Source organism: Psammomys obesus, unplaced genomic scaffold (assembly GCF_907164565.1).
Source record: "Psammomys obesus unplaced genomic scaffold, mPsaObe1.curated_primary_1811, whole genome shotgun sequence".
Taxonomy (NCBI): Eukaryota; Metazoa; Chordata; class Mammalia; order Rodentia; family Muridae; genus Psammomys; species Psammomys obesus.
The window spans coordinates 1599045-1626410 of NW_026596155.1; the positions used below are offsets into that span (position 1 = coordinate 1599045).

Consider the following 27366-nt stretch of genomic DNA (forward strand, 5'->3'; position numbering starts at 1 on the left):
TACATTGTCGTTGATCATGTCGCCACCTTTTTCCTGTGAGGTTTTGAACACTTTAGCAACATCCCTGCCACCTTCCCCACACTCTGTCCCTGATAACCACCATTATACTCTACTTCTATGAATTCAACACATGAGGGAGGTCATGCTGCGTGTTTGTCTGTGCGTAAATTACTTCCCTGATCATTGTTTCAGTTAATCCATGTTCTTAAAATTGGCACTCAGGGAGACAGAGGCAGGCCTTGAGTTCAAGGCCAGCCTGGTCTACAAAATGAGCCCAGGACATCCAAGGCTATACAGAGAAACCTTGTTTCTTAAAAAAGAAAAATTGATAAAGATCCAATCCGAATACGAGAAGCTTCCAAATGAAAGGCACGACACAAGGAAGAGACACAGAAAGGCAGCAATGCAGATGACACACATAGCAGAACAGATCCATGCATGGAGACAGGTTAACCACCCAGCTGAAGAAGGACAGATAGTTCATAAGGCCGGCAGACTGGAAAACCTTGATGCTGAAATGGACTGTGGCTGGAGGATGATGATCAGGACTGCGATTACGGAGGATCATCGCATCAATGGCTGAGTGGATCCTCATGAGGACATTTGGACTGTTAAGTTTGTGGGTTTGATAATTGTTTCTCTTGTAAAAGTTAAAATGTGCATAATTTTTAGCTTAAACAGAAAGGGGGAAGATGTAGAGGAATGCTAATTCAGAACATGGCTGTTCTGGCAAGAGATCACATCCAGAGATCTTCTAGGTCTGTGTGATCCAGCTGGAATACAAACACATCCTTAATCCAGGAGACAGAGAAGCAGATCTGAGTTCAAGGCCAGCCTGCTGTAGAGCAAGTTTCAGGTAAAAAACAAAACAAAACAAAAGGCTTAGATCCAGACTTGTTGGTACACACCTTTAATGACAAACAATGAAGGTAAAGTTAGTTTGTAGAAGGAAGCAGCCATGTTTGAAAATGATGTCTAAATGAGTGGGAGAAACAGTGATGAGTCAGAGAAAAAATTTACAGAAGATATGCCTAACTCTCACACAAAAGGAGATAAAAGTGAATCTACTTAAGGGGCAAACACACAGAGAAAAACAGAGAGAGAGAGAAAAAGAGAGGAGACTGTTTTACCAGAAGAGTAATAGAGAGACAGGTTGCAGAGAGAGAACTCAGGTGAAGACTGAATGAGCCAGAGAATGAAATGGAGCCAGAAGATTTGAGCAGATTGCTGGAATTAGTTTGAAGCCAAGCAGAGAAATCCATGGACCAAGAGAGAAACCAGATTGAATCAGTCATCTGGGAGAGGAGTTTGAGCCAGAACAGCTGAGTTGAACCAGCCAGCCCAGAGCTCGTAAGAACAAGAAAGGGTGAGCTTATTCAGCAGTGATTCTCAGAGGCTGTAAACATTCTAGGCCTATATTGGATTGTAAGGAGGTTAGAAGCTTCAAGGACTAGGCCTCAGCTAGCAGAAGGAGGCAGTAAACCTACAAGATACCAACTGAACCAGGCAAATTAAAGTTACTTTTACATAGACTATCTCTATCTTTTACGGCTTAGTAGTATTCTGCTGTATACATAGATCAAATGCTTCTTCCTGCCTTCATCTGTTGGTGAACACACTGATTCTGTATTTTGGATATTTAAGTAGTCTACAATAAACATAGGAGTGTGGATGTTCCTTGATATACTGGCCCAATTTCCTTTTTGTTATTTATTAGATAATGGAATTGCTAGATTATATGTCACAATTCTACTTCAGTTTTTTTTTTGTTGTTGTTTCTTTGTTTTTTGTTTGTTTGTTTGTTTTCAGGAATACCACACTGCTTTCCAGATGGCTTACTAGCTGCCATTCTACTTACAGGACCCAAGAGTCCATATTCTCTCCCAGACTTATTTTTTTCCTACTAGCTATTTCTCTAGGTGTAAGGTGGGCTCTTGTTGTTTAACCTGGTTTTGTTGTTGTTGCTTCCCTGTCTGTTGTGGGTGATTTTGAGACGGGCTCCCCTATACAGCCCAAGCGGGCTTGTCCGACATTTTAAGTGATGGAACTTTATGTGTGCCCTGACACCTGCGCCCTTGGGGTTTTAATGTGCGTCTCTCTCCTAATTACTGGATTAACTATTTTTCCTGTTGCTGTGAGAAAACATCTGGTGAAAGAGCTTAAGGAAGGGAGGTTTATTTTGTCTCACAGTTTAAGGGCGCAGCCCATCACAGCCGGGAAGTCCAATAGCAGACTGTGGGAGTCAGTCGTATTGCGTCCTTACTCAGGAAACACACTCAGGCGAATGAGCTAAGTGTCCCCTTTTTCTGTGTGCTGGGACCGCCACCCCATAAAATGGTACTGGCTACATTCAAGGGATCTGCTCTGTACTGCCAAACCTTTCTTGAGATCCATGTAAGCACACCCGCGTGAGTGTTCCCGGTTGGTTCTAGATCTCTCAAGCAGACAATGGAGACCAGCCACTGCAGTGATGATTAACATTTTTCGTGGACCACTTGGATGTTTTCAAACATCCCTTGAAGTATTTTCAAATACTCTGCCTTTTATTTTTTAACTTTTAAAATTAACTCTTTGGAGTATGGGTCTCTCATAAGAGAGCCCAGGCCTACCCAGAACTCACAGTCATTTTACGTCCATTTCCTCTGTGCTGGGGTTACTGGTTCACTCTTCCAGCTTACCCAACTTAAAAATCAGGTTAATTGGTTTCTTCCCATGCTGGTTTCTTCACACTTTAATCTTTCTATGCCCGCTGCAGATTTTTGTTTTGTGGCCAACATGAAGCTTTCAGAAAATGCTTCGTTCGTACAGCAGGCTTCTTTGAGCTGATAACAACTTTTGTTCCATAAATACTGTAATTCTCACTTTATCACTTTATAAACATGTTTGTACATAGTACTCAGGTTGGCCTTGAATTCACTGTCTCCTGAGAATGAGCTTTAAGTATAAAGCTCCTGGCCTTGCCCACCCAGGGCAAGTGGGCAGTTCAATATTTCCTTGTGCTTTACAAGATGCACTGTTCCCTCCTTTATGCCTGCCTGTAATTATTCTTATCTGTAAGCTTCTTCCTTAAATGCTATATTAAAGACACAGGTGGCATACACATGATAACAGTGTCCAAGCGGTCTTCACCTGAGAACGACCTTACCAATACATTTTATACCTCTATATGCTTAGAAGTTACTGACTAACACATTCTTTTCCAGCTTCGAGAAGACTTTTCTTCTTATGAAGCATGTAGGATAGTGATGGACTCCAATAGCTTCTATTTATCTATAAACTACTGTCATTTCTCCTTTATTTCCTAAAAACAGCCTGCCAGGTATAGCACATTTGATGGTAGGTCTTTCTTTCTTACAACGTTTTTATTTTTGAGATTATAATATAATTACAACTTTTCTGTAATCCCATTATTCTCTCCAAACCTCTTACATATCCCTCTTTTCTCTCTTTGATATTCATGGCCTCTTATCTCATTGTTATCACATGCATATATGTGAACGTATATGCATATAATATTCTTAAATATAACTTGTTTTCTTTCTTTCAGCACTTTGAGTGTATTCTCCCACTCTTATCTTGGACTGTTAGGTTTCTACTGAGACTCCCTTTTTATTATTCGCTCCTTTTTTCTTGCCAGTTTTATGATCATCAATCAGTCTTTGAATTTTGATAATCTTATTACAATATATCTTTTTTCAGTCTTGTTTGGGTTAAAAATAAATAAATACCTTCAGCTTTCCTTTAGTAACTAGATATTCAGACCTTGAAATTTGGACAGTTTTATTGCTAGTGTCCTCTCTTTCTTGAACTCACTTACATGACACAAAAATTATCTGTTTGGAAACTGCTCTAGAAATAATGTAAAATTTCATTTCTTTTGTTTTCTTTTCTTTCTCAGACTATGTAATTTCAAGTTACCTGTCTTTGAGTTCACAAATTTTGCTGCTTGATCGAATCTGTCATGGATGGCCTCTATCACATAATAACTTTTACTCAGTTTTTTCTCAGGATTATAATTTCTATTTAATTTTTTCATATACTTTAACTCTGTCAAATTTCTAGTTTTAATTATTAATTGTTTTCTTAATTCAAATATTTGTTTGTGTGTGTGTGTGTGTGTGTGTGTGTGTGTGTGTGTGTTTTTCTAGGCTCTGTTAAAACAGTGATTCTGAATTCTTTCTGAGGCAGTTTGTAGGTTTCCATTTTAGGGGGCATCAGGTAACAAGAGGTTATTGGTTTTGTTGTTGTTGTTGTTATTAAAACTTCTGTATTTCACATTTTTTTGTAGCCATATGTTTAGTGTCTGTGCTTTTGAAGAATTAGTGATTTATCTTAAATTTGCAGATCGGTTTTGTAGGAAGAATATTCTAAAATGTGATGTGAGCCAGAGGAGGGGATGAAAACATGGAAGCATGTGTGTCTAATGTGCCTATGACTAATGTGTCTATTTATTTTCTGACCTGGGAAAGAAATTTTAAAAATGTTTTGTTCATTACAAATTTCAACTCTTCTCAAAATGTCAATCTTGCATAAATAGTTTACATTTAAAGTTGGATACTTCCTTAAATGTATTTGGTAATTTATCCGATTTGGCATTTAAAATACTTTTCTTGGTTAAAATCTTTTGAGAAGACATTCATTCTTGGCAATAAACAAACTAACCAAGCTTAGTAAGAGAAAAAGCAAACCATGTTTTGATTTAGTAGGACTTCGTTTACTTTGAGGTAGCTCTTGTGTTAATATAGAATGCATACGCTACATCATGGGGCTATAAATCTTCCGTTGATGTGCTTTGAAAGGCAGCAGTACAGAGAGGCATGGAGAACCTGATTGGGACAGGAGGCAGAAGGCAAGCAGCAAGAGCCAGGTTGTTATATAGGTCAGAACAGGACTGGCACAGAACAAAATGTCAGCCCAAAGTTCCCAGAACAGATCTGAGGAACATCTTTGTTCAGCTTAGGCTTCTCATTGCTGTTTCTCATCTGGTCAGAGTGTCAGTGTAGAAGTATGATGTCCAAGATGCTTCAACAGAAAGCGTTTAGGAATCTAAGTGCTGACTGGTGTGTGATGGCTTCCAAATGTAGAATAGTTACATATGTGAATAGAAATTAAAGCCACAGGCCCAAACTTGTCTTTAATTAAAATATTTTGTAAGTTTCAATTATCCAATTTAATATTTCTGGAACTCATGAGAATTTACTCACTTGTATTTTTCTGTGAGGAACTGTAAAGTTTACCCATAGTTTTGTCTCTGATCATGAAAAAAAAAATGATTTTTTTTTTCTCCTTGCATTTCTGCATTTTCATTTGCAGATTGGCTCTAAGTGACAGTAGGTGCTCAACAAAGTATCTTTTATAACTTACATGAAACTGCCAGAAACAGTATTATCAGGAAGATTAAGGATAGAATGATTTGACACATAAAGTTCAATAGAGAAGGTTTAATTAAATATATGGTATACAATTATGTGAAAAGAAAGAGGAAATTTCAGCTTGTAGTGATCGACTTGGGAAAGAAAAGTTAGCGGTTAAAGAGAGTTCCCTTCCGTGAGAAGTGACTCCCTCCAGACCCACACCACAGCATGACAACTGGTGCGGGACTCCTCAACCCTGGATGCAGGGGAGACCTGCACGTTTCTACACAACTTCTTCCAAGAGCCAAATCTTACATTCTTTAAAAGAGAAGACTTATTTTCACTCATGTGTGTATCTGTGTCCGTGTGACTGCATGGCACGTGTTTGCTGCTGTGTGCCGAGGCCAGAGCAGATGGTAGATCCCATGGAGACAGAGCTCTGGGCGATTTGTGAGCCGCCTGACGTGGTGCTGGGAACGGAGCTTCAGTCCTCTGGAAGAGCAAGTCATCGCCCAGAACCTGTGATTCATCCCTCTCTCCATCCCTGAGCTTTGCATTCCAGAAAGTTGAAAACACTGGAAGAAAATGCTGACACGTCATCTGGAAGAAGCAAAACTTAGAGCTGCAATGATTTAAACCTGGATTATGGGAAAACATTGGCATGCAAATCACTTATGTATGTTTAATTTACACATATATACCTCAGAGCTCCAACACAGCATATGCAACATCCAATTTATCTTTCTATTCATCATACTTAACAGAGTGAAGGTAGGAGAGTTTACTAGTAACTAAAAAGACCATGAGCATGTAGCGGTGTTCTTTTGCGCAAGGAGGGAAATCTGATCCTCACATTGGCTATATGTCTATGCTCTGTTAAAAATATAATTTGTTTTAGAATAAACTCCATGTGGTCTGGGTAATTATTTACATATGGATTTTGATAAAAATTATATCACTAATTAGTCATGTGACTTTAAGTTTAGTTTTGACATTTCCCTGAAGTTTCTTGAGTCTGTGGATGGATGGTTAAGGGCTATTTAGGCCGCCTAGACAATTATGGCTTCTCAGGAAATAAAGGTGCTTCATCCTAGAAAGATAATGATCTCCATCTATTAACCACTCAGAAAGAATTGAGAGTATTAGTGAGCTAACTGCACCTGTATGTTTTTCTGTCACACCTGTTTCTTTTTCTTTTAGTCATACACAATGTCAATATTGCTACTGAAGATCTTTCACTGTATTTTCCAACATTTTAGATGCTCTCTCATATTTAGTGAGACCTTTCTGTACACAGTAGCAGTTCTGAAGAGTGGAAAACTCTCTAGGTGTGAGCTCATTGAGTTTGGCAATCAAATTATTCAATTTTGAAATCTCATTTTTTAGGCATACTTTGGTACATGCTCAGCATTAGTCTTAGGGTTTTTGTCTTGTTGATATGATAGAACAATCTGTCAGAAGCAACTTAAGCGTTGGTCCTGACTTCTAGTTCAACGTCCATCACTGAGGAAGGTCAAGGTAGAAGGAGCCTGAAAAAGCCTGTTACACTGCGAAGCCTCAGGAAGAGAGATCAGTGGATTCATGCTAAGGTTCAGGTTTCTTTACTTGATATAGGCCAGGATCTGCTGTCTGGTGGGTGGTCCCACACACAGCTAAGGCGGGCCTTCTTTCTCTACAGACGCTCAAAGATGCCCATCATGGCAAGTGACACCACATCCTGTCAGCTGACGGTTAACACCCGGCCATCACACAGCCTAAGATTTTTATTGAATAAATAAAGTTAATGGGTTAAAAAATGAATGGTGATATTTACTAACTCCCAGTGAAGGTGTTTCCTTACCCTTGATCCTTACTTCTTTACATTTTAGGATTTTTACCTAACAAAGGGAAATCCTGCCCACTTACTAAGGTGGGGAAGGAGAATAGCTCCCTAACCAAACCCCAGACATTTCCTTCTCACGTGAAGGCATCACAGGCTATGGAATATCACAGGCTAACAACTGCTCCTGGAGCCCCAGTGCGTGAGTGAGCATGCCATGCCATCCATGAGTGGCTTTAGATAATTTGAGGAGAACTCTCATACTGCCATTTAGTGACGTGTTTAAGTGAATGCTCCCTTGACTGTGGGTGACATTTGCTTACTCTCTTCAGGAAAACCTCAAATCAGAACAAAAACCCGAGCCTTTTTTTTTTTTTAACAGAGGACTCAGAAAGGTAACCACAAGCACAGAAGTGCCTAAAGCATCCCTTTGGGTTTGTTGAGAGCAGAAATGCCTGACTTAGCGCTTTGCTACTCTTTGATCTTTGCGGTTAAGAGTCTGTGAGCTTCATGCTTTGGGCACCAGCAACAATCTGCACGAAGAAGCCTCAAGCCTCCTCAAAATCGCTTTGTTGTGGAAAATGGCATTTATGAACTTCGGCAGGAAATGTGCTCTTAGGTCATGTTCAATTTTGAAACTTGAATGGAAAAAGCTTGTGGGCGGGACAGCCAGTCACACAGCATCCTGGGCCCGTTTCTTTTGTTAAAGGGCGAAGGAGCCAGGAAAGCACAGAGTTCTGGGGGCTCCGCAAGGTTCTGTGTGTCCTTGCTGGCATCTGCACAGATGTTCTCAGGGAGAGGCACAGCTGACAGTCTGCCAGGTGGCAAAATACCTCTTCAAATCAGACTCCGCTCAGCTTGCTTTAAGAACAGTCTCCTAAACAGCTCCAGTGTTACCCGTTTCCTCACTTCATGAGTCTCTAGTCCCTTGGCTTGGCACTTCAGTGTTCACGGGTGCTCGTTGGGGTTCTGGGACGCTGACCACTGAGTAGCACTGCCCTGCGGGTCGTATCTGAACAACAGAAAAGCAGAAGTTGTTGAATCCACATGCCCCAGTCGCAGTCCTGGGTGCTAGGTGAACAATGGCTCCGTCCGTACTTCTGTCTTAGTGCAAACTTGCCTCATCACACTTGGATGGAGTCTTCAGGTTTTCTGGCAAGCCGCTTTTGTGAGATGGCAGCTTCCCTGCTATTCCAGGGCTAAGACGAATATCTCTTTCTCTCGGCAACCAGAGTTCTCTCATCAGGCCATCGGGGAGTCTGAATGAACCACGGTTATGGCTCCTGGGCCAATGAATCTTGCACAAGTATGTGTGTGTGTTGGGGGGGCACACAAGCATCTTAATACAAGCCTTCCTTTAGGGCACTTTTTTTCAATCCATGTTCTAATGTGTGAGTTCCTCTGATTCTATAAGGTTTTAGTTTCTCAGTAGAGTATTGCTTTTAGAGTCCTGGACAAGGATGGGTTCTAGGCTTCCTCATCTCATGGTTCCTCTTGCTTAACATCCTCCGCCTTTTATGATAATGTGCTCTTCCACAATGTCTTTGCTTTTTCTGTGTCATGTCCCTTAGGGTTGGAACCCTCTTACTAATCTCTGAGCTTTCTCTGAGTCCATTTATTAGGGACAAGAAGTCAGTTTATATGAGAACCTCCAGCCTAGGAAGCACGTGGCTTTGTGGAAGCCTGCCTGTCGGGCCTGAACTCCATCCAAGCAGAACGGTGACTGTATCAAATAAGCCTGAGGACTCCTTTCCAGAGAGAGCAACTCAGGGGCCTTCCAAGGGGTCCCGGTGACCCCCTTCTGAGTAAACCAGAAACTGCATCTGCCTGGAGAGCAATGGCTGAGACCATTTCAATATAGGGCCCTAGGGTATGTCTAAGGCATGTTATAGTGTTTCAAGAAAAATAAAGGTTAACTTAATCGAAATCTCTTTTGGCAGTGGGAACTCATACTACGTTTTACTGAGCAACATAGAGCCTTTAGAATAGGTTGTGATGTGGTACAGGCCACTTGAGCAAAGACCACTGACAGCTGGGCAGCCCAGCCATGTGTCCCTCTGCACAGATTCTGAGGACAAAGGTGCCGAGAAGATGGCAGGGCGTGAGCTCCGCTATTTTCTTGGCGGGCAGCAGATGAGTAAATCTTCCACAAGGCTTGGTGGGATACTGAACTGTCAAGCTACGGCAATTTCCCCCAAACTCACACAGGGTTGTGGTCGCCACCAGAACCAGTGAGTGGCAGGGCATCTCCACGACCGCTGAGAGCACAATTGTGTTTGGATTGAGTATCAAAAAAGATGTTTGCTTTCTTTATTTCCCCCGCAGCCTCCTCCGCAGATCTATGATAAACAGCTGGATGAAAGGGAGCACACCATTGAAGAATGGAAAGGTGAGTCCGCTGTGCTCACATGTACAGCTTGCTGTGCTGGAATTCAGAGTGTGGAAACTACCCTGCTTATTGGGTATCTTCCTACAAAGAAAGCATGTGTAACTTCCTCCTGTGTGGCACTTTTTGCTTAAAAATAAAAAGAATTTCTGATGGACACCTTTGTAGAACAGTATTGACTGCCAAAGCGTTTGCCGTGGGGTTAAGCTTCACTTGAATACTTAAAAATTGAACTACCGTGTTTGTATATAAAATTAAAATTAAGTTTGAGGGCTAGACTGATGGATCAGTGGAGAGATTCCTAATCTCAAATCCCAAATCCTAATCTCATTTCATCCCTGGGCCCATGTGAGGAAGGAGAGACACAGCTTTCCGAAGCTGTTCTCAGACCATACCTCCCAGCTCCTAAAAGAAAATGTAAGCTAAAATTAAGTTTGAAACGCACTTAACATTTTAAAAATTCAATATAGTTAATATATAAATTAATTTACAAAACTTACAAGATGTGAGCATTTAAGTAGAACCAAAGAGGCCCATTCTTCCCCTGAGTAAAAATAAATCAGTGAGTACATCAATTTGTGCTTCTAGGAAAACTTCTCCAGACTCATACTGGAGCTTCAAAATTCTACCCGAGCTCAAACAAAATAGAAAAAAGAGTTAAACCTACAAAGAATTGTTAAACTAATATAATTAGCCACGGAGAAGAACAAATGTAAGGAATCCAAATACAGATGGTGTCACATGATGAAATTAAAATGAGCAGGAACAGAAAAAGGATGGAATTTTTGAGTGACTTTTAAAGAAATCATCCCACAAGTTGGGAAAAGGAAAATACCAGATGGAAGAGACAAGGAGAAACCAAATGTTAGAAATAAGCAAAGGGTGCTATAAAGAGATTGTACTGGTCACAGGACGGTGATAGCGAACATGGGAAAACAAGCTCATGCATGTGGCGCCAGGGAAAAAAATGACCGCAGATGGCGAGTGCACAGGGGTTTGCTGAGACCTAAGTGAAGGCTGAAAGGCATTATGGGGGCTTGTGAACTGGCAGGTGAGAAGGTGTAGCCAGTAAGAGCAGGACATCCTCTGCCCTGGAGGAGGAAGAGTCTGGAAAGGATGGTCATATATAAAGGATGAATAGGACTGAATGACTTTTAGCTAAATCTGGCAGCGTAAAAGAACTAGCGATCTCCAGGCTAATCTATGGCAACGAGAAAAAAAAAATGGCTGCCAGTCTGGGAATGAACAAAACGATTCTTTTTTGTTTCTGCTCTGCTTGAGTTAACAAGTCTGAAAGAAAGATGGTCTTAGAGGCAGAAGGTGTAAGAATTGGTTATAATTTAAAGTTCAGAGAATTTGCATGCAGGAAGTGAGTATAAAAGGAAATGAGAGCATCCAAAAGCAAAGCCATCCGCTGCAGTCACAGGCCAGTGAGGAGGTAATTTCCTACCACACAGGAGACCCTGGGTATGAACCCCAATACTGCAGAAACCAACCAACCAACAAACAAATGAACCAGCAAGCAAGGTTGTTTAAATCCTTAATTGACAGCATGACAGTATATCCAGGAGTCTGTCACAATCAATTCAGGAAACAGTTACATATTTATTTTTAGATATTTGTGTGCTTAACTACTGTGTGGAGGACCTGAGCTGCCAAGCTTTGAGCTGGGAGCAAGAAAATATAGAGGTTGATGATTAAAAACCCTCAGTGACTTAATAATCTGCTCCGTATCGCAAAGATGGTTATGTCGTTGGCTAGTGCATCTGTTTGTAGATTAAAGAAATCTTTGCTTTTCTGTTTTGACAACATGGGCAATTATTTCTCACAGAACTTATCTACAAGGAAGTAATGAACTCAGAAGAAAAGACGAAAAACGGCGTAGTAAAAGGACAGCCCTCTCCTTCAGGTACTCACTCTCCGTGAATAACCAAGAAGCCAGCACTTGCATATCTTTGTGGTCCTTGGGGGGTGTTGTCATAGACAATATTGCTCCCAAAGCCTGGGAACAGATATCACGTGACCACCTCCTTATATTGCAAGGTGTGGGGTTTTTGTTTTGTTTTGTTTTTTTGTTTTTATCCTTTTGAGACCTTGCATTCATTCTGGTCATTCTAATTCTAATAAACCAGCACAGTGTTGTTGGTTTCTTTCTTTTTTTTTTTTAAACGGTGCTTTTATTTTTGAGATTATAATATAATTACAATATTTCTCTCTTCTCTTTCCTTCCTCTAAGCCCTTTCACATACCTCTCATTGTTCCTTTTCAAGTCCATGGCCTCTTTTTTCATGATTTGTTGATACATGCTTGTGTGTGTGTGTGTGTGTGTGTGTGTGTGTGTGTGTGTGTGTGCGCGCGTGTGTGCGCGCGTGCGTGCGCATGCTTGTGTGTATGTGCACTTTTACATTTCCACATATAAGCAGCTCAGTCTATACGGTGTTACTTTTATGCATGTGTTCAGGGCTGGCCATTTGGGGTTGGATAACCAATCGGTATGCTCTTCCCTGGGGAAGACTATTTGTCTTTCTCCCACTCAACATTCCTTAGTTGCCAGTGGTGATAAACCCTTTGTGTAGGGTTTAGGCCTCTGGGGCTTTCCACTTTGGCACGTCTCTTGCTGTCTTTATTCAGCTCATGTTTAGGAAGCCATGTTGGTGAGACATTATGGATGCAACTTCTGACGTTACTAGGAGACACAGCAAACTTCCTGATCCTCCTACTCTTACAGTCTTTCCACCCCCATCTTCTGCATTGTTCCCTGAGCCTTAGGCGTAGCCACTGTTTTGTAGATGTATCAATTGGGACTGGGCTCCTCAACTCCCCATTTTGATTGGTTGGGATTTTCTGTAGTGGTTTTTGTCTCTTGCAAAGAGAAGTACCCTTGAAGGGAGTGAGGGCTGTACTTATCTGTGGTGTAGTGACACATATTTAGAGTACAGTTAGGGATTATGCTGGCTTAGTGGAAGTTTCCAAGTTCCATGGCTTCAGCCCTGGGTAGGTGGCTAGGTTTCCAGTACTAGGCATGATTTCTTTCTTGTGGGTTGGGTCTTACGTCCAATTAGAGAGGCATTGTTTACTCACAAAGCATGCATACTAGTACTTCACCCTTAGTGTTATGTTGTTGTGATGGTCACTGTTATGGTTCATCTACATTATAACTGGGTAGGACTATTGGTTGCTTCTGTTTCCCTTCTTTGGGGGCTCTCATGAAACCATGAAAACTAGTCCTCGATGTGGCATTCAGGTTAGTTCTAGCTCAGGGGTTCTGGGCATATGTCTGAGCTGTAAAGTGTCTTCAGAAATAGGGACCTACCATCCATCTCTGGTAGGCAGCCAAGGGCAATAGCAACAGCCTGAAATGTTTGGGACTCTTTTGGACAACCCTGACCAGAAAGTCAAAAACAGTCTTCTCATACTTGATGTTGTGGTTTTTGTCTGGTGGTCTTAGGCTCTTGGAGGGAACATTATTAACCCAGATGAGAACATCTTCATTTAAGTTATATATGTATATTTATAGACAGACTTGTGTGTACTAGGGGCTTGGGGATAGATATTTAATAGTAGGATTTTTATGACATTTTTCTAACATCCTTACTGTTGTTTTACCCCATTTCATTTTTCTTCATTTATCTCCTTCTGTTGTTCATAATTAGAGTCTCTCTTTGTATTTCCCCGATCAGATCTCTGGTACCCTACCATTCCCCTCCCTACTGCTCTCCAGCCCCTCCCCTGCTCTGCGACTTTCTTCACTTGCTCCAGGCTATGTGCTCACATGCAGCGTTCATGATTTCATTTTTCTTTGCGGTAGAATAGAACCCTGTGGTGTATATGTACCACGTTTTCGCTGGAGGACATTTAGGTTGTCTCTGTTTCCTAGCTATTGGCACCACAGTGTTTGTACAGACACCAAGTATGACATGAGCTCATCGAAGGCAAATGGTACTCAATAAAATGTAGGTGCTCAGTGTCCCCTGGACCACCAGGTTGATGGAGAGGTGAGGAAGCCGTCCCCCCAGCTAGAGTCTCTTCTCTCCTTCATTTTCAGCGTTAAATCCTCCAAGTTAGGAGGGACAGTAGTGTGGCTATCTACTAAAATGGCTCCGATGAAAGCTGGTATGCGAAGCCTTCAGCTCGTGACCCATAGAGCCTAGCTCGCCTTTGTTCCTCCACAGGTTTTGCTGATGGCACTACCTGAAATGTCCCCTTGCGTGTGTTAATACCGTGATCCTTCTTCGGACTCATGTTCTCGATATAGAGTTTCACACGATGTGATTGCTTATCTTCAGCTGTAGCCTGCATTCAGCCTCATGGCGGCAAGAGCGGAAGCTGGAAACGGTGCTCTCAGAGGAGAACTCAATGGGGTGCCTTGCTTTTAAAATACATGATTCTCACAAGTGGCGAATCGTTCTAGGGAAAAGAAAGTAGGGTGTCTTAATGAATTTGCCATGGTGCCCCCCCCTCTTTGAGTAAGTAACTGGCATCCGCAGCCACTGTGCCATCCAGACAGACATAGTTCACCACTGCTTGCTCTTCCCACTAATAGGCTTCAGGCAACATCCAGCTCTATCCAATTCAGTTCCAGGTCCCCTTTCCTTAGAGAGCATACATTAGTAGCTTTTGTCACTGCGACCAGCATACCTTACAAGTGAAGAGAGGAAGGGCTTGTTGTGCCTCCCAGTGTCACAGAAGTAAGTTCAAAAAGGTAGGGTCAACGTGGCAGAGTACAGTTGTTCACACTGAGGAAGCTCAGGAAGCAGAGAAATGGGGCGCTATCACCCTGGATATCTTCCATTCTCTTCTGGTCAACAGGATGGCTGCAGCCACAGTCAGCTGTGTCTTTACTCCATGGAAATGGCTTCACACGTATACCCAGAGGTGTGGCTTTGACATCCTAGTTTATTCTAACCCTCCTCAAGCTGACAATGAAGATAACTATTGCAAGTCCATGCCTTGTTCACTTGACAAGTAAATGTACCACTTCATATAGTGAGACTCTATCTCTGCACCCAAAAAAAAGCTCATGCCCACCTCACAATGCAAAACACATTCAGTTCATTTGCAAATCTTCCCCAAATCATAATGGTTCCATCATTATTTTAAAATGAGTCCAGATCACTATGAATTTAAGGTAATCTCTAAGTTCTGAGCCTGTGAAAAAAATCAAAAAGAAAATTACGTACTTTCAACATAAAATAGCAGGAAGGAAATATCACCATTGCAAAGGGGAAGATTAGGGATACAAAAAAGCAAAAATGTAACCAAAGCAAAGCTGAAACGCAGCAGAGCAAACATGGAGTTCCATAGTTCCTTGTCTAGCCTCTAGCATATGTCGTATCAGAATGAGCCCTCTATCAGGCAACCCTACCCATAAGGCCTTGTGTATACAACCCACATGTCCTCTCTCTTAGACTGGCTGTATTCTTTATTCCATTTTCTCCTTTGCAGATGTTCTGTATTCTGGTATCTCCAATATCCCAGAATCTCCATTTTAGCCTAGGCTTCACCTTCACAGCATCATGTATTAACTCAGAGAGTTTGTACTATATATCAGCAGACCTTCTAGGCCTTTCTTTAAAAATATTAATGACTCACCCATGTCTCCTTAATTCATACTTTGTACGCGATTAAAATATTAGCACCATAAGGATGATGCTGAGGTCTGGTGACATTTGGGGCATAACATCTGGGCCTCTGTGGACCATAGCTGCAGTAGTGACTGAGCATCTGATTTCTGGAAAGATACCTCCCTGGCCAGCCCTGTGTGAACAGGGCACTGCGACACTCTTTCTACAGGAAAAGTCTCCATGTGGATTTACAGGGATTTTCTCCGATCCTGGGGTGGGTAGTTCTGGCTGTTTTCTGCATCACTCTGAAGCAAGTCTAGAGTGATTGGCTTCCTTTAAACATCACTAAACCTTCTAGGTACACATTTCAGCTCACTTCTTTTCTGGCTGAACTACAAGAGAAAACACTCCTGCCGCACCTTTGCTCATGACTGTCACTTTAAACCTTGCTACAAGCATCTAGCAAGATCTGTGCCACAGCATAAAGGCTAATTTACCTTGGCTTTTGGAAGGCAAAGTTAATTAATTACTATCCATTCTTCATTCATAGTTTCAGGACACAGAAAAAAAAAATGAGGCTGTAACTCAAATAGCCTCAAGTCAAAATCCTGGGAAAATGCTGTCCATCAGAAACCTAGTATTTGTTTTTTCATGTCTGTGAACATTTGAGCCCCGTTTACAATGCTCTACATCTTCTCCAGCTTGTGTCTCCAGACGTTTCCAAATACCCTCTGGCAAACCGGATCCAAAGGCTGCCTGTATGCTCATGCTTAGTATCTGTTTCCTGTGTTGGTTACTGTGTCACAGTCACTGAAAAGCCAGGTATAAATTAGGAGAGGGGCGCTTGTTAACTCACCATTTCAGAGAGCTCAGCCCAGGATGACTCTCGTCAGAAAAGCTGGGTACAGAGAAGTGGTGCCAGTGCCCTCTGCTCTGCTGTGCCTTCCCTTTTATTTCTTTCTGGGTCCCAGTCTATGGGATGGAGTTACTTACATTCTCCATACCTTCTTTATGCAAACAGTCCTCAAAAGTGAGCAAACAAAAACAAACCACCCTTACAGCCAACACCAAGAGGAGGGCCTCAGTATCCAGGTCATTCTGAAGCCAGCCAGCTTAGCAGGAAGGATAAATAACCATCTTCAGTGCTCAAGGTGAAGAGGTAAAGGGCATGGACAGAACCTCCATCCATCCTCCCCTCTCACCTCAGTCACTGTAGGATCTGGATCGATGCAAATCCGCAGAAGCTGTTCCTTAGACCCATGCTCTGTCTGCAGCTTAGGAAAGAACTCACAGACTCTAACAGGCCCAAGGTGTTCCTTGCTGAGGTAGAAAGGATGACACGAGTTTCCACAGCCGCCATGTTTGCCCACAGTCATAAAGAGGCTAAAGTAATGATATTCAGTAGAGAACACCCTCATATCCCCGGCTGGGGGACTCTGGTTTGCAAAACTCATCTTAGTCGTTTGTCATCTTCATGTCAGGCTATTTCCTTTTCACGCCATCTTGTCCAAAGGAGTATTCATGATTTCCCCCAAATAAGAGCTTTCCCTATGCATTTCCTACCAGCTCATGTTGCAAACATACACTTTCCTTATTATCTATTATTTATTACAGGCTCATTGAGACAATTGTATGCATTCATCTTTGTGTACCATGCAGAGCCTAAGTGTTCTCTCTCTCAGTAAATATTTATTATCTGGAAAATTGGCATTTAGCCTTTCTCTCCACATATATTTTGAAGCTATTTCAATGACAGGACTCAAGACAGGATTGTAGTGTTAATACACATGCAATTTCAGTGTGTTCTTACAGCACAATTATAAATATTTATCTGCCCTGTTAGTCTCCATGAACATAAGTGAGTCAAGTCACTAATGTATGCTGTTGCTAAGGCTTTTTTTTTTTTTTTTTTCCAGATAAGGGCTTGGTGCTCTTAAAGGTGATAGTTTGGTTCATTCTCTTTGGAAAATGTACATCCATAAACCTTTTTGTGGGCCTGGTTGTTTTACTGGGTGAATGTTTATTTTTAAAGAACACCAGTTAAGTTAACCTGGTGAAAAAGTTAGGATCCTTTTTAACCATTCCAACTCTCTGTAGCAATCAAAAAGTGCCTGATTCTACATTCTTCCTAAACCAGAGTTGGCAAGCTTAACCAATCTGTGGCTCAAACCACAGTAGGTTAGACTTTTTACTGGTTGATTTTAAAGTGAAAATATCTGGGATGCTGTATGCCTTGTATCACTACATGACACGTTCATGTATGATGGATCTCTGTGTGTCACGCAGAGGCTAGGCGGCAGCTGGAGCTGCTTTTGCTAGCTTATGTGAACAACTGTGCATAGCTCTTTCTCTAACGAGAACGTATTGATTTCGGATTGGCAGTTTCAAACTAACCAGGGAGGAATTACAACACGGGAGCCAGCAGAACCCATAAATCACAGATTCCCCCTGGAGAGCAAACTCTTGACTTTTTTACCAGTGTGCCACTGCATGCATGTCCACATGCATGTGCAAATGTCCACATGCATCTGCAGACATGTACATGTTTGTGTGTGCGGTAAACTACAGTGTTAAGAAAAACGCAGTGACTAAAATGTTTTGCAAAAGTCTCCTCTTTGACACTTTCATCGTAATTCTCTTTTATCATGAACGTTTACATACAATTTTGTTTATAAGAAGCCAGGATGAAATACTGTTATCATAGAGCTTCTCTTGCTATTAATTTATCAAAACACTAGGAATCTTGTATAAGGACTAAGCTAATATAATTCTTTAGGAAAAAAGTGGTTCCAATACAAAAAAAACCTATCATAGTATGGTAATGATTTTAAAATGCAGACAGGAAGCTAAGTGTGTATTCACAGAATAATCTATAGTTCTGGAATTTATTGATGGAATCATTTTATAGCATTAAAAATGCATCTAAACTTCAGATACATCCCTAAATAATTGTACTCCCTTCTGTTGTCTGATTTTACCTGAAGACTTACCTGTTTTCAGAGCAACACCATTTGCTTTCTGAATTGATTTGTAATGTCTGCCAAGGGAAAGTAGGAGTAGGAATCAGTTTTTCTCTGAAAGCAGATGTTAGAGCTAGAAAATACACAGTAGGTTGTGTGTGCCAGGATCCCTGTTCCTCCTGAGAAGTGAAGCAGAGAGAAGAGCTTTGTAGGAACAGGCAGTTTTTCAGTCTCCAGGTGAAGGAAGAGCTCCCCAGGTGTTCCTGATGTTTAGTCCTTGCTTCTCAGGCATGTACAGCCTTCTGGGTCCTAAGAGCACATCTGTAACCCTCCACACTAGCCAGTGATCCAGACTACTAAGACTAATCTATTAAAAAAAAGATTCAAGCTCAAATAATCTGAAGCTCAGGATCTTATAGCTACTGGAGAAACTGTCCCTCAATAATTATTTCCTTCTGTTTTTTTTTTTTTTCTTTCTCCTAGATCTTTGTATTTTATTTGGAATTGGGAAGGTGGTAGCAAAAAAAATAATTCTCATTTTAAAAGCACTCACCAATGAATAATTTGGGCTAGATAACTTCTAGCAGAGAAATTTCCATAATTTCATTCCATGAAATCTAGTTTTTCAAATTAAGATTGTGAGTAGCTAATAACCCTCATTTGTAACACTGTCAATATTTTCATTCATTTAAGCATCATTTTATTGAAAAATTATGCTGCAGTATTGATGGGAATTAAAAAAAAATGTGTCTTTCTACTGAGTCCTCCTGAGTATTTCAGAAGGAAGGGGTGTTTACTATGTGCTAGGATGTCCCAGACAGATGGAGGGTGTAAACAGATATGATATAGTGCAATTCTGTTTACGAGAGTTCCCTTAACTTTTGGGCAATATAGCACCCTGAAGCCAAACTCCTTGTTCTTACTCATTTTATCTGAGTTTGAGTTTATGCTTTGCAAGGTCCATTTATTGCCTACCTGTAAACTAAATAGAAAGGCTCATCTCAAAGCCAGCATGTCTGCTGTCCACTAAGGACACATTGATTGTGGCTCAAAAGAGGACAGCACACAAAAGCAAACCCATCTATCTAAAAGGGCTTGTTAGTGCTTGGCATTCCTCTCTAAGAAGGCTGATTAGTAACATTTATAACTACTGGATACAAAGTCTCACTGTGACACATTTCAAGAAACCAAGGTGATAGGAGGTGATACAAATACAGGCAGTCACAAGAGGATGCTAATAATTGCCTTTTAGGAGCTACTAAGATCCTGCACCAGGGTACCAGCGGTCAGCGCACATCATCATATTACTGCTTAACTCACTAGAATTGAGACATTTTATTAAAAGAAATTAGATGCCTTTCTATACACTAGCCATGAACAGAGAACAAATCCATTGAAACTATCACCACAAAGAAAAAGCCTCTAGCAGTAACTTCGATAAATGAAGTACAAACTTGGCACTCTGAAAACAATTAATGGAAAGAAAATGTTAAAGGAGGCCTACATGAACGAAAGGCTCTCGTTATCCTCCATTGTTTTGGGGTTGGTAAGGTGTCGGTGTCCCCCAGGCTGGCTTAGTGGACAGTCAGTTAAAAATCAGTGCTGTCCCTTTCTGCATAAATTTAAAGGGTCATCTTAAAATTCAAATGAAAATATAAGAAATAGCCTAAATAATCTGGAAAGAATACAGCTGGTAAATTCACTTATTTTTTTTTTTTTTTCTGATTTGAACACTACAAGATAGCCACACCGCTAAAGACAGAATATTGGCTATCTTTCTCATTGCTGCAGCAAAACACTGGGCAAAGGCACATTTGATGAGGAAGGGTTGTTGTGGATCATAGTTTAAAGGGACACTGTCCATCCCAGCAGGGAAGGCATGGTGTGGGAAACACCCTTATAGACAGGCCCAGAGCTGGGTCTCCTGGAGGAATCCAGATCCAGGCAAGCTGACAGTGACGATGAACCATCAAGGCTCCACTCCTGCTACCGAGCCCCGCAGCCACAAGGCACTGAAATGGCTCTAAAAAACACCTTCACTACAATGCATGCAAGGTCTATATATGTAATATGTGTGTGTGTATGATTTATACATCATATAAATGCTTTATGTAATATATATGAGTTTATTTTAATTTTTGGCCAAAGCTGAGAAGAAATTCTCAGCTTGTCTCTGCCTGTCATACAGCAGTATTACAACTCATAGAAAATATTAGACAAAGGCAAGGAAAGTCCTACAGGAGGGTTTAGCTCTGAGCCCCAGTTACCTAAACTGGAAGATCAGTCTTCTTCCTGGAGCCAGGGTTGAAGGCTTTGGGATCAGGACACTCCATTGTTACTGGTGATTAGGGTGTGGCCAGTGAGCCATGGTTGGGATCTGATGCAGGTGTTTCCAGGTTCTTGGCATTTTAGTCAAGAATGGGCTTAAGACTCACATGGGTTTCAAAGCAGCAAGGATACTGTATTAAGTCCAAACCTTTACTGGATGGAGACATGGAGGAGGAGGAGGCTGGATAGCATAGTCCCTGCTCAGAAGGTACCTCTGTGCCTCTCAGGTTCAGTTAGGACTCCCAGAAAGAGAAGCAAGGTGAAACCAGGCCTCACTCTTGGCATTTGACCAGGGCAGAATCGAAGACGATTTGGATTTGCCTCAAACATCTCTGGCATCTCTGGCCTCAGGCAAACACATTTATGTCTGTTAGCCAATAGGAAAAATCTGTTCACTTTTGGAGTCCTTTACCCTAAACTACTTGGCAATTTCTGTCTCCTGTTTCATCATTTAGGGGGTAAGAGGTGGCTTACAGGTTGCTGGATATATTGTTCAGAGAAGGTTGTAGATTTAGCCCAAGCCAAATGGAGTCCCTGCTTGCTTAGCTACTCTTTATACTTGATTGTCTCACCACCATCATGTCCTGTAGGAAGCTGCAATTTATGGAAACATATCCCAATTCCTAGGGCCTTTCCGGCTTATTTCCGTGACGACCCAACTACAGATCAATAAGACAGAGAGTAGAGTAGAGTAGTACTCTATGATAAAAGACGATCAATTCATATTTCACAAGGGAACCACAACAATCTTATAGGAAAAATAGCTTTTTCAATAAATGGTGCTGAAATAAGGAGATAGCCTGCCCCCCTGCAAAAGCCTGAAGACAGACCTCTGCCTCAGTGCATGAGCAGAAATGAGCCCAAAGTGAGTCAGAAACCAAGAGTGAGAACTACATGTAAAAGCCTAAAATGAAATTATGGAAGTAAATCGTCATGGTCTTAAGTTAGAAAATGTTTTTTTTTTTTTAATAGAACTACCACCCAAGAACAAGAAGAGTAAATCTAACATCTGTTTGTATACAGAAAATTTCCAGAAAAAAATGGTAATCCATAGTAAGAGAACGCCATTTGCAAATTACATACCTGAGAAGGACTTGTTTCCCACTGGTGGTGTGCTATTATGGCTCAATAATAATAAGACATAAAGTATTTTTTAATTGACCAAAACATACAAACATATTTTTCTCCAGTGAGCATACACAAATGACCACCAAGCCCATGGAAAGGTACTTAAGATGATTAGCCACTGGGCAATGCAGATCACCCACAGTTTATACATATTCGGCGTCTATAATCACAGAAGCTGATAAATGTTAATGGAGGTGTGAGGAAACTGTAATTCTCTGAAGCTGCCTGCAGGACTGTAAACTGACATGCTCACTTTCAGAAACACATCTTCAAGTAGGATCAATTAAGTAGAACTAGCAGAGAACTGCTTGGTCCCCAAGGGATATGAAATCATTTTCGTATAAAGCTTCTATGTGAATGCTCGTGACAGCACCGTGGTAGCATTATTCATGACACCCTCAAAATGGAGATAGTTCAGTATTTAGCAAATGCTCACCAACCAGGAAATAAGCAAACCAAATTTGATGTATGTAGTTCAATGGCTGTTACTCAACTGTAGAGGAATGGAATGCTGACATGCTATTCAAGTTTCCTCTTTCAAGACATGTTTTGCTTTTAATGTCATAACATGTGACAGAGGCCAATGACATTCACATCGCATGTTTCCATGTATATGAATTCACAAAGTCATGGAGGCAAAAGCTGCTAGAGGGCTGCAGAGATAGTTCCATCTGCAAAGTGTTTGCCCGTGCAAAGCTGAAGAACTCAATTCCATCTCCTACACTCTGGGAGGAAATCTGAACACTGGATATGCGCGCTTGTAAACTCAGTACTGGAGAGGTAGAGAAAGGAAAATCTATAGGGCCTGCTGGTCAACCAGTCAGGCCTACTGCATGAACTCCATGCCAGTGAGAGACCCCGCCTGAAAACACAGAGGGTGGACAGTGCCTGAGGCCCGACACTCCAAGTAGTTCTATGGACTGCACATGTACACATACACATCTATGTACATACATCTATATACATTCAGATGTTACACCCAGTTCGCGAGCCCCCAAAAGATCTGCGGGAATCGACTCTGTTGCAAAACACATGAGGGTCTTTTTATTGTAAATTACAAGCTGCAGCTTGGGCTCACAACACCCACCGCCGAAGCGGTGGGAGCTGAGCACGCTGTGCCCAGGTTAGTTGGGTGATTTAAAGATTCTGGTCCCTCCCAGCATGCCCAAGGCAGGGGCAATTCCTGCCTGGCAAGCATCTATTGGTCAAAATGCTACATTTTGAATTGATTGGCTATAGGAATGTCCCCAGACCATAATGACCTGGTGTCCCTCCCTAGGGGGATGTGCCAGTTTCCTAGCAACTGTTATCTCTAGTGGGTGGGGAAAGAATGCAGTAAGGCAGTCCTTCCCCTCAGGGCATTACTGGACTTCTCCACCCACATACTTTAGGTCTTAATAATAGCTGCTAATTTATCTTTTGGTCTCTCATCAGACACATTAGCTCACTCAAACAAACACCCCCCACACACACACACACAAACACCTACACATACACACACACAATAGGTGTTTGAGACACTGAGCCTAAGACTCCCTCTGGGGTGGTGAAAATGATACACAATTAAATATGGTTATGCTGTACAACTCAGAACGTGCTTAAAAACACGGAATTGTACAAATCAAATCTATAACTTATCTGATACATGAGTTACGGCTTCATAAAATGGTTGTGGGAGGACGTAGACATTTTCCAACTCTACAGTAAAATCTAAATATAAACTGTGGTCCCTTATTAGAGAGCCATAAAATTGCATACTCCCAGATACAACTGGGCAGCATGACAAAGCAGTCTCATTCTGTATATCTGGAATGGATGCAGCCTTTATCAGAGCACCGTGTGCTGTTTTCTCCCCTGCTGTGAAGCTGACACTGAGAAGAGCATCAAGTTAGATTGGGTTATTACAGATCAGCTCTTTTGAAGGATGTGAAAGATGTTGGTCTAATGAAATTCGAGTTCAGAGTGTAAACACAGCTCCATTGTGGAGTTCAATGCTGCCTGCTAGCAGTATGAGGAGCTGGCCTTCCTCTTTTCTATGAGGGTGTAATTAATGAACGTTAGAATAAACTGAAGCCAAATAAATTTACATTATGTACCACTCTGACAAAGACAGTAATTATTTACTTTTAAGATTAGGAGGTGTCAGAATTTTTTTTTTTTAAATTTAAAAATCATGAAAAGTACCTCAGAGTTTCGATAAGTGAGACTATCAAGGTACAAAAGAATACATAAGAGATGATCACAGACAGGGAGATTTACTAAAAGAACACTAGGAATACAACAAAACTTAATCATTCCTGCAATTAACTTGGGCATCAGTGTACACTGGTTTTCGTTTTCTTTTTTTTAAATGTATTTCCAATTGTTTATATAATTATTTTGTAATAAAATAAAACTGTGACTTTCTGCAAATGTACGAATCTGTCTTAAATGTTTGAAATTCCCCTCTATTTGCTTTTATATTTTTATTCTATTCCCCCCATAAAATATCTGTTATTGTAGCAGACACTGTTTGAAGGCTTCTGTTTCCTTGGCTGTGTTTTGTTTTCTGACTTAATATTGAGTCTGTGTGATAATTCAGTCGTTTCTTATTTCATTTATAATTCTTCACCAATACATTTTCATACTATTGCTTCTCCAATGACACAATTTTAGTATGAATTCTTTGTCCCTGATTAAGCTATAGGTATTTTAAATAGTAACCTCTTCTACAAAGCATACACTTTGTTAACAATCACTTAGGCACAAAGAATATAGAAATGGAAATGGAGTAACAGGAAATTTGCTGTCTCCAGGAGGCTGAAGCTTTGGTTTCTGGTGCCTTTAGCTCATATTTCCTTCACTGTTCTAGAAGCTATCGAGGCACAGCGGGGTGTTCTGAGAGTACCTTCTCAGAGTTTCAGAGTCTTGTAGCAGAATGAGAGACACTTTCAACTTTTTAACCCAGTATTTGCAGATCCCAAGCAAGAGAGGCCGTTGGAAAGAAGCCCAAGTTCTAAGGGCACACTCTGGCTTATCTGTCCTTTTTCTTGCCATTAACTTTCCCCAGAAGTCTTGGCTTTTTCTACATGGATTTGCATTTTTGTATTATATTTAATGATTATGTAATACTCTGTAATTTATATACTTCTATTTTCCTAGAGCTATAGTCATAAAAAAATTCAGACCACTGAGCTTTGCCTTAGCCCGTTTTTGGGCTAAGACCATCACATGTGTTTGCTTTTCTTCCTTCATTGAAAACATCAGGATCAGGCTGATACATTAAAGGGTTTTATTCATCTCTCATCTCTACAAGCCAGTGGTTCTCTGAGGACAGCCTCCGGGGGCCTAAGGATGCAAATGCCTTGGCTTCACCCAAGCTCAGGCACATTACACCACTACAGGACTTAAGGATGGGGCAGTGTGATTAGTGATTTCAAATACGGAGTGAAACCGGTAACCACTGAGTAAATGTGAACACATGTGACATGTGATAGGGATTCGGAATTGTTTCTTCTTGATTTTCACCATCAAACTCAGGTTCCCATATCAGTTCTGTGCAGGTTTGCAAAACAGATAGTGTAGCCATTTTTTTCTTGGTCCTGCCCCTCCCAGGACTCTGAACAGCATTTACATGGGTATGGTTTCAGATTTAGTCATGTCGGTCTTCATTTTCTTAGCACAGGTGCAGCAGTGAACAGCAGTGAGAGCCTCCCTCCATCCTCGTCTGTCAACGACATCTCCTCCATGTCCACGGACCAGACCCTCGCCTCCGACACTGACAGCAGCCTGGAAGCCTCGGCAGGGCCGCTGGGTTGTTGCAGGTGACTAGCCGCCTGCCTTCGAAACCCGGCGTTCTTCAGGAGATGACGCGATAGAACAGCACACACGCACACGCACACTCACACGCACACACAAGCGCACACACGCACACACACAGAGACACTCTCACAATGCACAAACGCACTCATGCAACGTCAAGAAACTAGCAAGAGAGGGATCCAACCTAAATCTAAGATAAATCTTCTGCGTGCTTCTCCAAAGTTCTGTATCACAGCTGAGCTGAAATGTATACCTAACTTCTAGTTGCTCTCGCTTTGGTCTCCTTCCAACAGCGCTTACTACACGAGACAAACCAGACACAGTTAGAGAAGCCCTTCCCTGAAGTGTAACTCAAGTGGCTGCAGAAACCGGAAACCCGTGACTGCTCTTCAAATGGCATGGCGAGGTGTGCAGTAGCCCCGCCCAGCATGTGTGTGCCTCTATCGCGCATCTGCCTGCTCCTCTTGGCCTAGTCAGATGGATGTAGCTACAGATCCGCATGTGTCTGTATTCACACAGCACTTAGAGAAGCTCCTGTCAGTGTCCTCAGGGCTCTACCAACACACCATGCACTGGGGTACTACGTGGCCCACGTCATGTGATCTATTACTTTGACATAAATCCATCTGTAATATATTGCCAGTATATAAGCTGTTTAGTTTGTTAATTGATTAAGCTGTATGTCTGATAAGAAAAAAAAATATGTAAAGGGGGACTATGGGGAGTGAACGCTCAGACCCTTGAAGATGTAGCTTCCAAATTTGAACTGATTAAATGGCACCTGTATACCAATTTGTAGAAAGAACATATGTGATGCTTACGTTCAGTGTGGGTGTGTGTGTGGGGGGATAGCTTTCAGGCACTAAGTAGGCTGGCCTTTGGGAGCAATGTGTGAGTCAGAGTCCAGGTAGGTAGCAATTGGTAGGTAGCAGGGGCTAGAGCACATTGCCACAGAACACACTGTGAACGAAAGGAAATCACTGCCCAGGTTCTGGGAGACACCGGCATCCATGTTCTAAAGATCAGATACCATTAGTCTCTTTAAAAGTATGTGTTGGAAGAGAAAGATGCTGGAGAAAGGGGCAGGTGGAGAGGCAGAACCAGGGGGGAAGGCCTCGGCTGGAACCCTGTGGATTACACCCATGTGGTCCCCTCCAGAGAAGAAGACACTCCCTGGACAGATTTGAGGTTGTGGAGTGTGTTTCCTGTGTGTGAGCTGCTTTCCAGAGTCACCTCTGCCCATATTTTATTTCCTCTTCTGGAATAGAATAAAATAGAACAATTAAAGTGGAATCCCCAAAGCACAGGGTCCCACCATCAAGTGTCTTCATGGGCTTCATTGTCCCTCAGAGGGGTTCCCCAGACCTCTCGACATGATTGGTGTTCATACCCACTGGTTTATTTTCATAGCTGTGTGACTCTGACAAGGGCTTTTATCTGACTTTTGTATTGCAGCAGATATATGATAGCAATAATGCCATGCCAACATAGCTCCTACCAGCTAGCAGTCACAATGACTTTGTCTTGAAGCCATGAAGCCTCAGTGTGTGGAGTGAAATCACGTGAAGTTAGCTCAGATCCATGGAAGAGAGGCCCTGGGCACCATCTCGGTTATGCAGGAGGCAGTGCCAGTGTGGCCTCTGAGCATTAACAGGCCAGGCCTGGCTTCCCTTCTTCCTCCCTTGGGCGAAGCATCCACCACCGCTATTTGCACTCTGGTCATTATGGTGCTCACCCCTGTGGTGATAGTTCCCCTGGGAACAAAGCAGAACAGTTGCGTAGGTGAAAGTGATGGGCCAGGCAAGAGGGAAATGCTTCAGCGTGGCAGAGCTCTGCAAACTGCCTGAAACACAGCACGAGGGATGCTCTTCTCCTGGCAAGCAACAGAATCAGTTAGAACCCTCAGATCCCATCCCCCAATCCCCATCCCTGGCCACAACCACTTGCCCGCACATGTGCGTGCGCGCGCGCGTGCGCGCACACACACACACACACACACACACACACACACACACACACACACACA

The 27366-nt window shown here is 41.9% G+C and overlaps 1 protein-coding gene across 5 annotated transcripts in view; it reads left to right on the forward strand.

The window, feature by feature from the left end:
* Mapk10 (mitogen-activated protein kinase 10) overlaps nucleotides 1-26191 on the forward strand; it is a 273729-nt gene extending 247538 nt beyond the window's left edge. For 2 of the 5 annotated variants that reach the window (XM_055594495.1, XM_055594494.1), the window contains 3 exons: nucleotides 9499-9562; nucleotides 11391-11468; nucleotides 25204-26191. In XM_055594495.1, the coding sequence (XP_055450470.1) occupies nucleotides 9499-9562; nucleotides 11391-11468; nucleotides 25204-25346 (285 nt within the window). In that variant the 3' untranslated portion in view covers nucleotides 25347-26191. Of the gene's footprint in view, nucleotides 1-9498; nucleotides 9563-11390; nucleotides 11469-25198 lie in introns of all 5 variants that reach the window. The other 3 variants (XM_055594496.1, XM_055594497.1, XM_055594498.1) reach the window with 2 other exon arrangements.
* Nucleotides 26192-27366: the final 1175 nt, after the last annotated feature.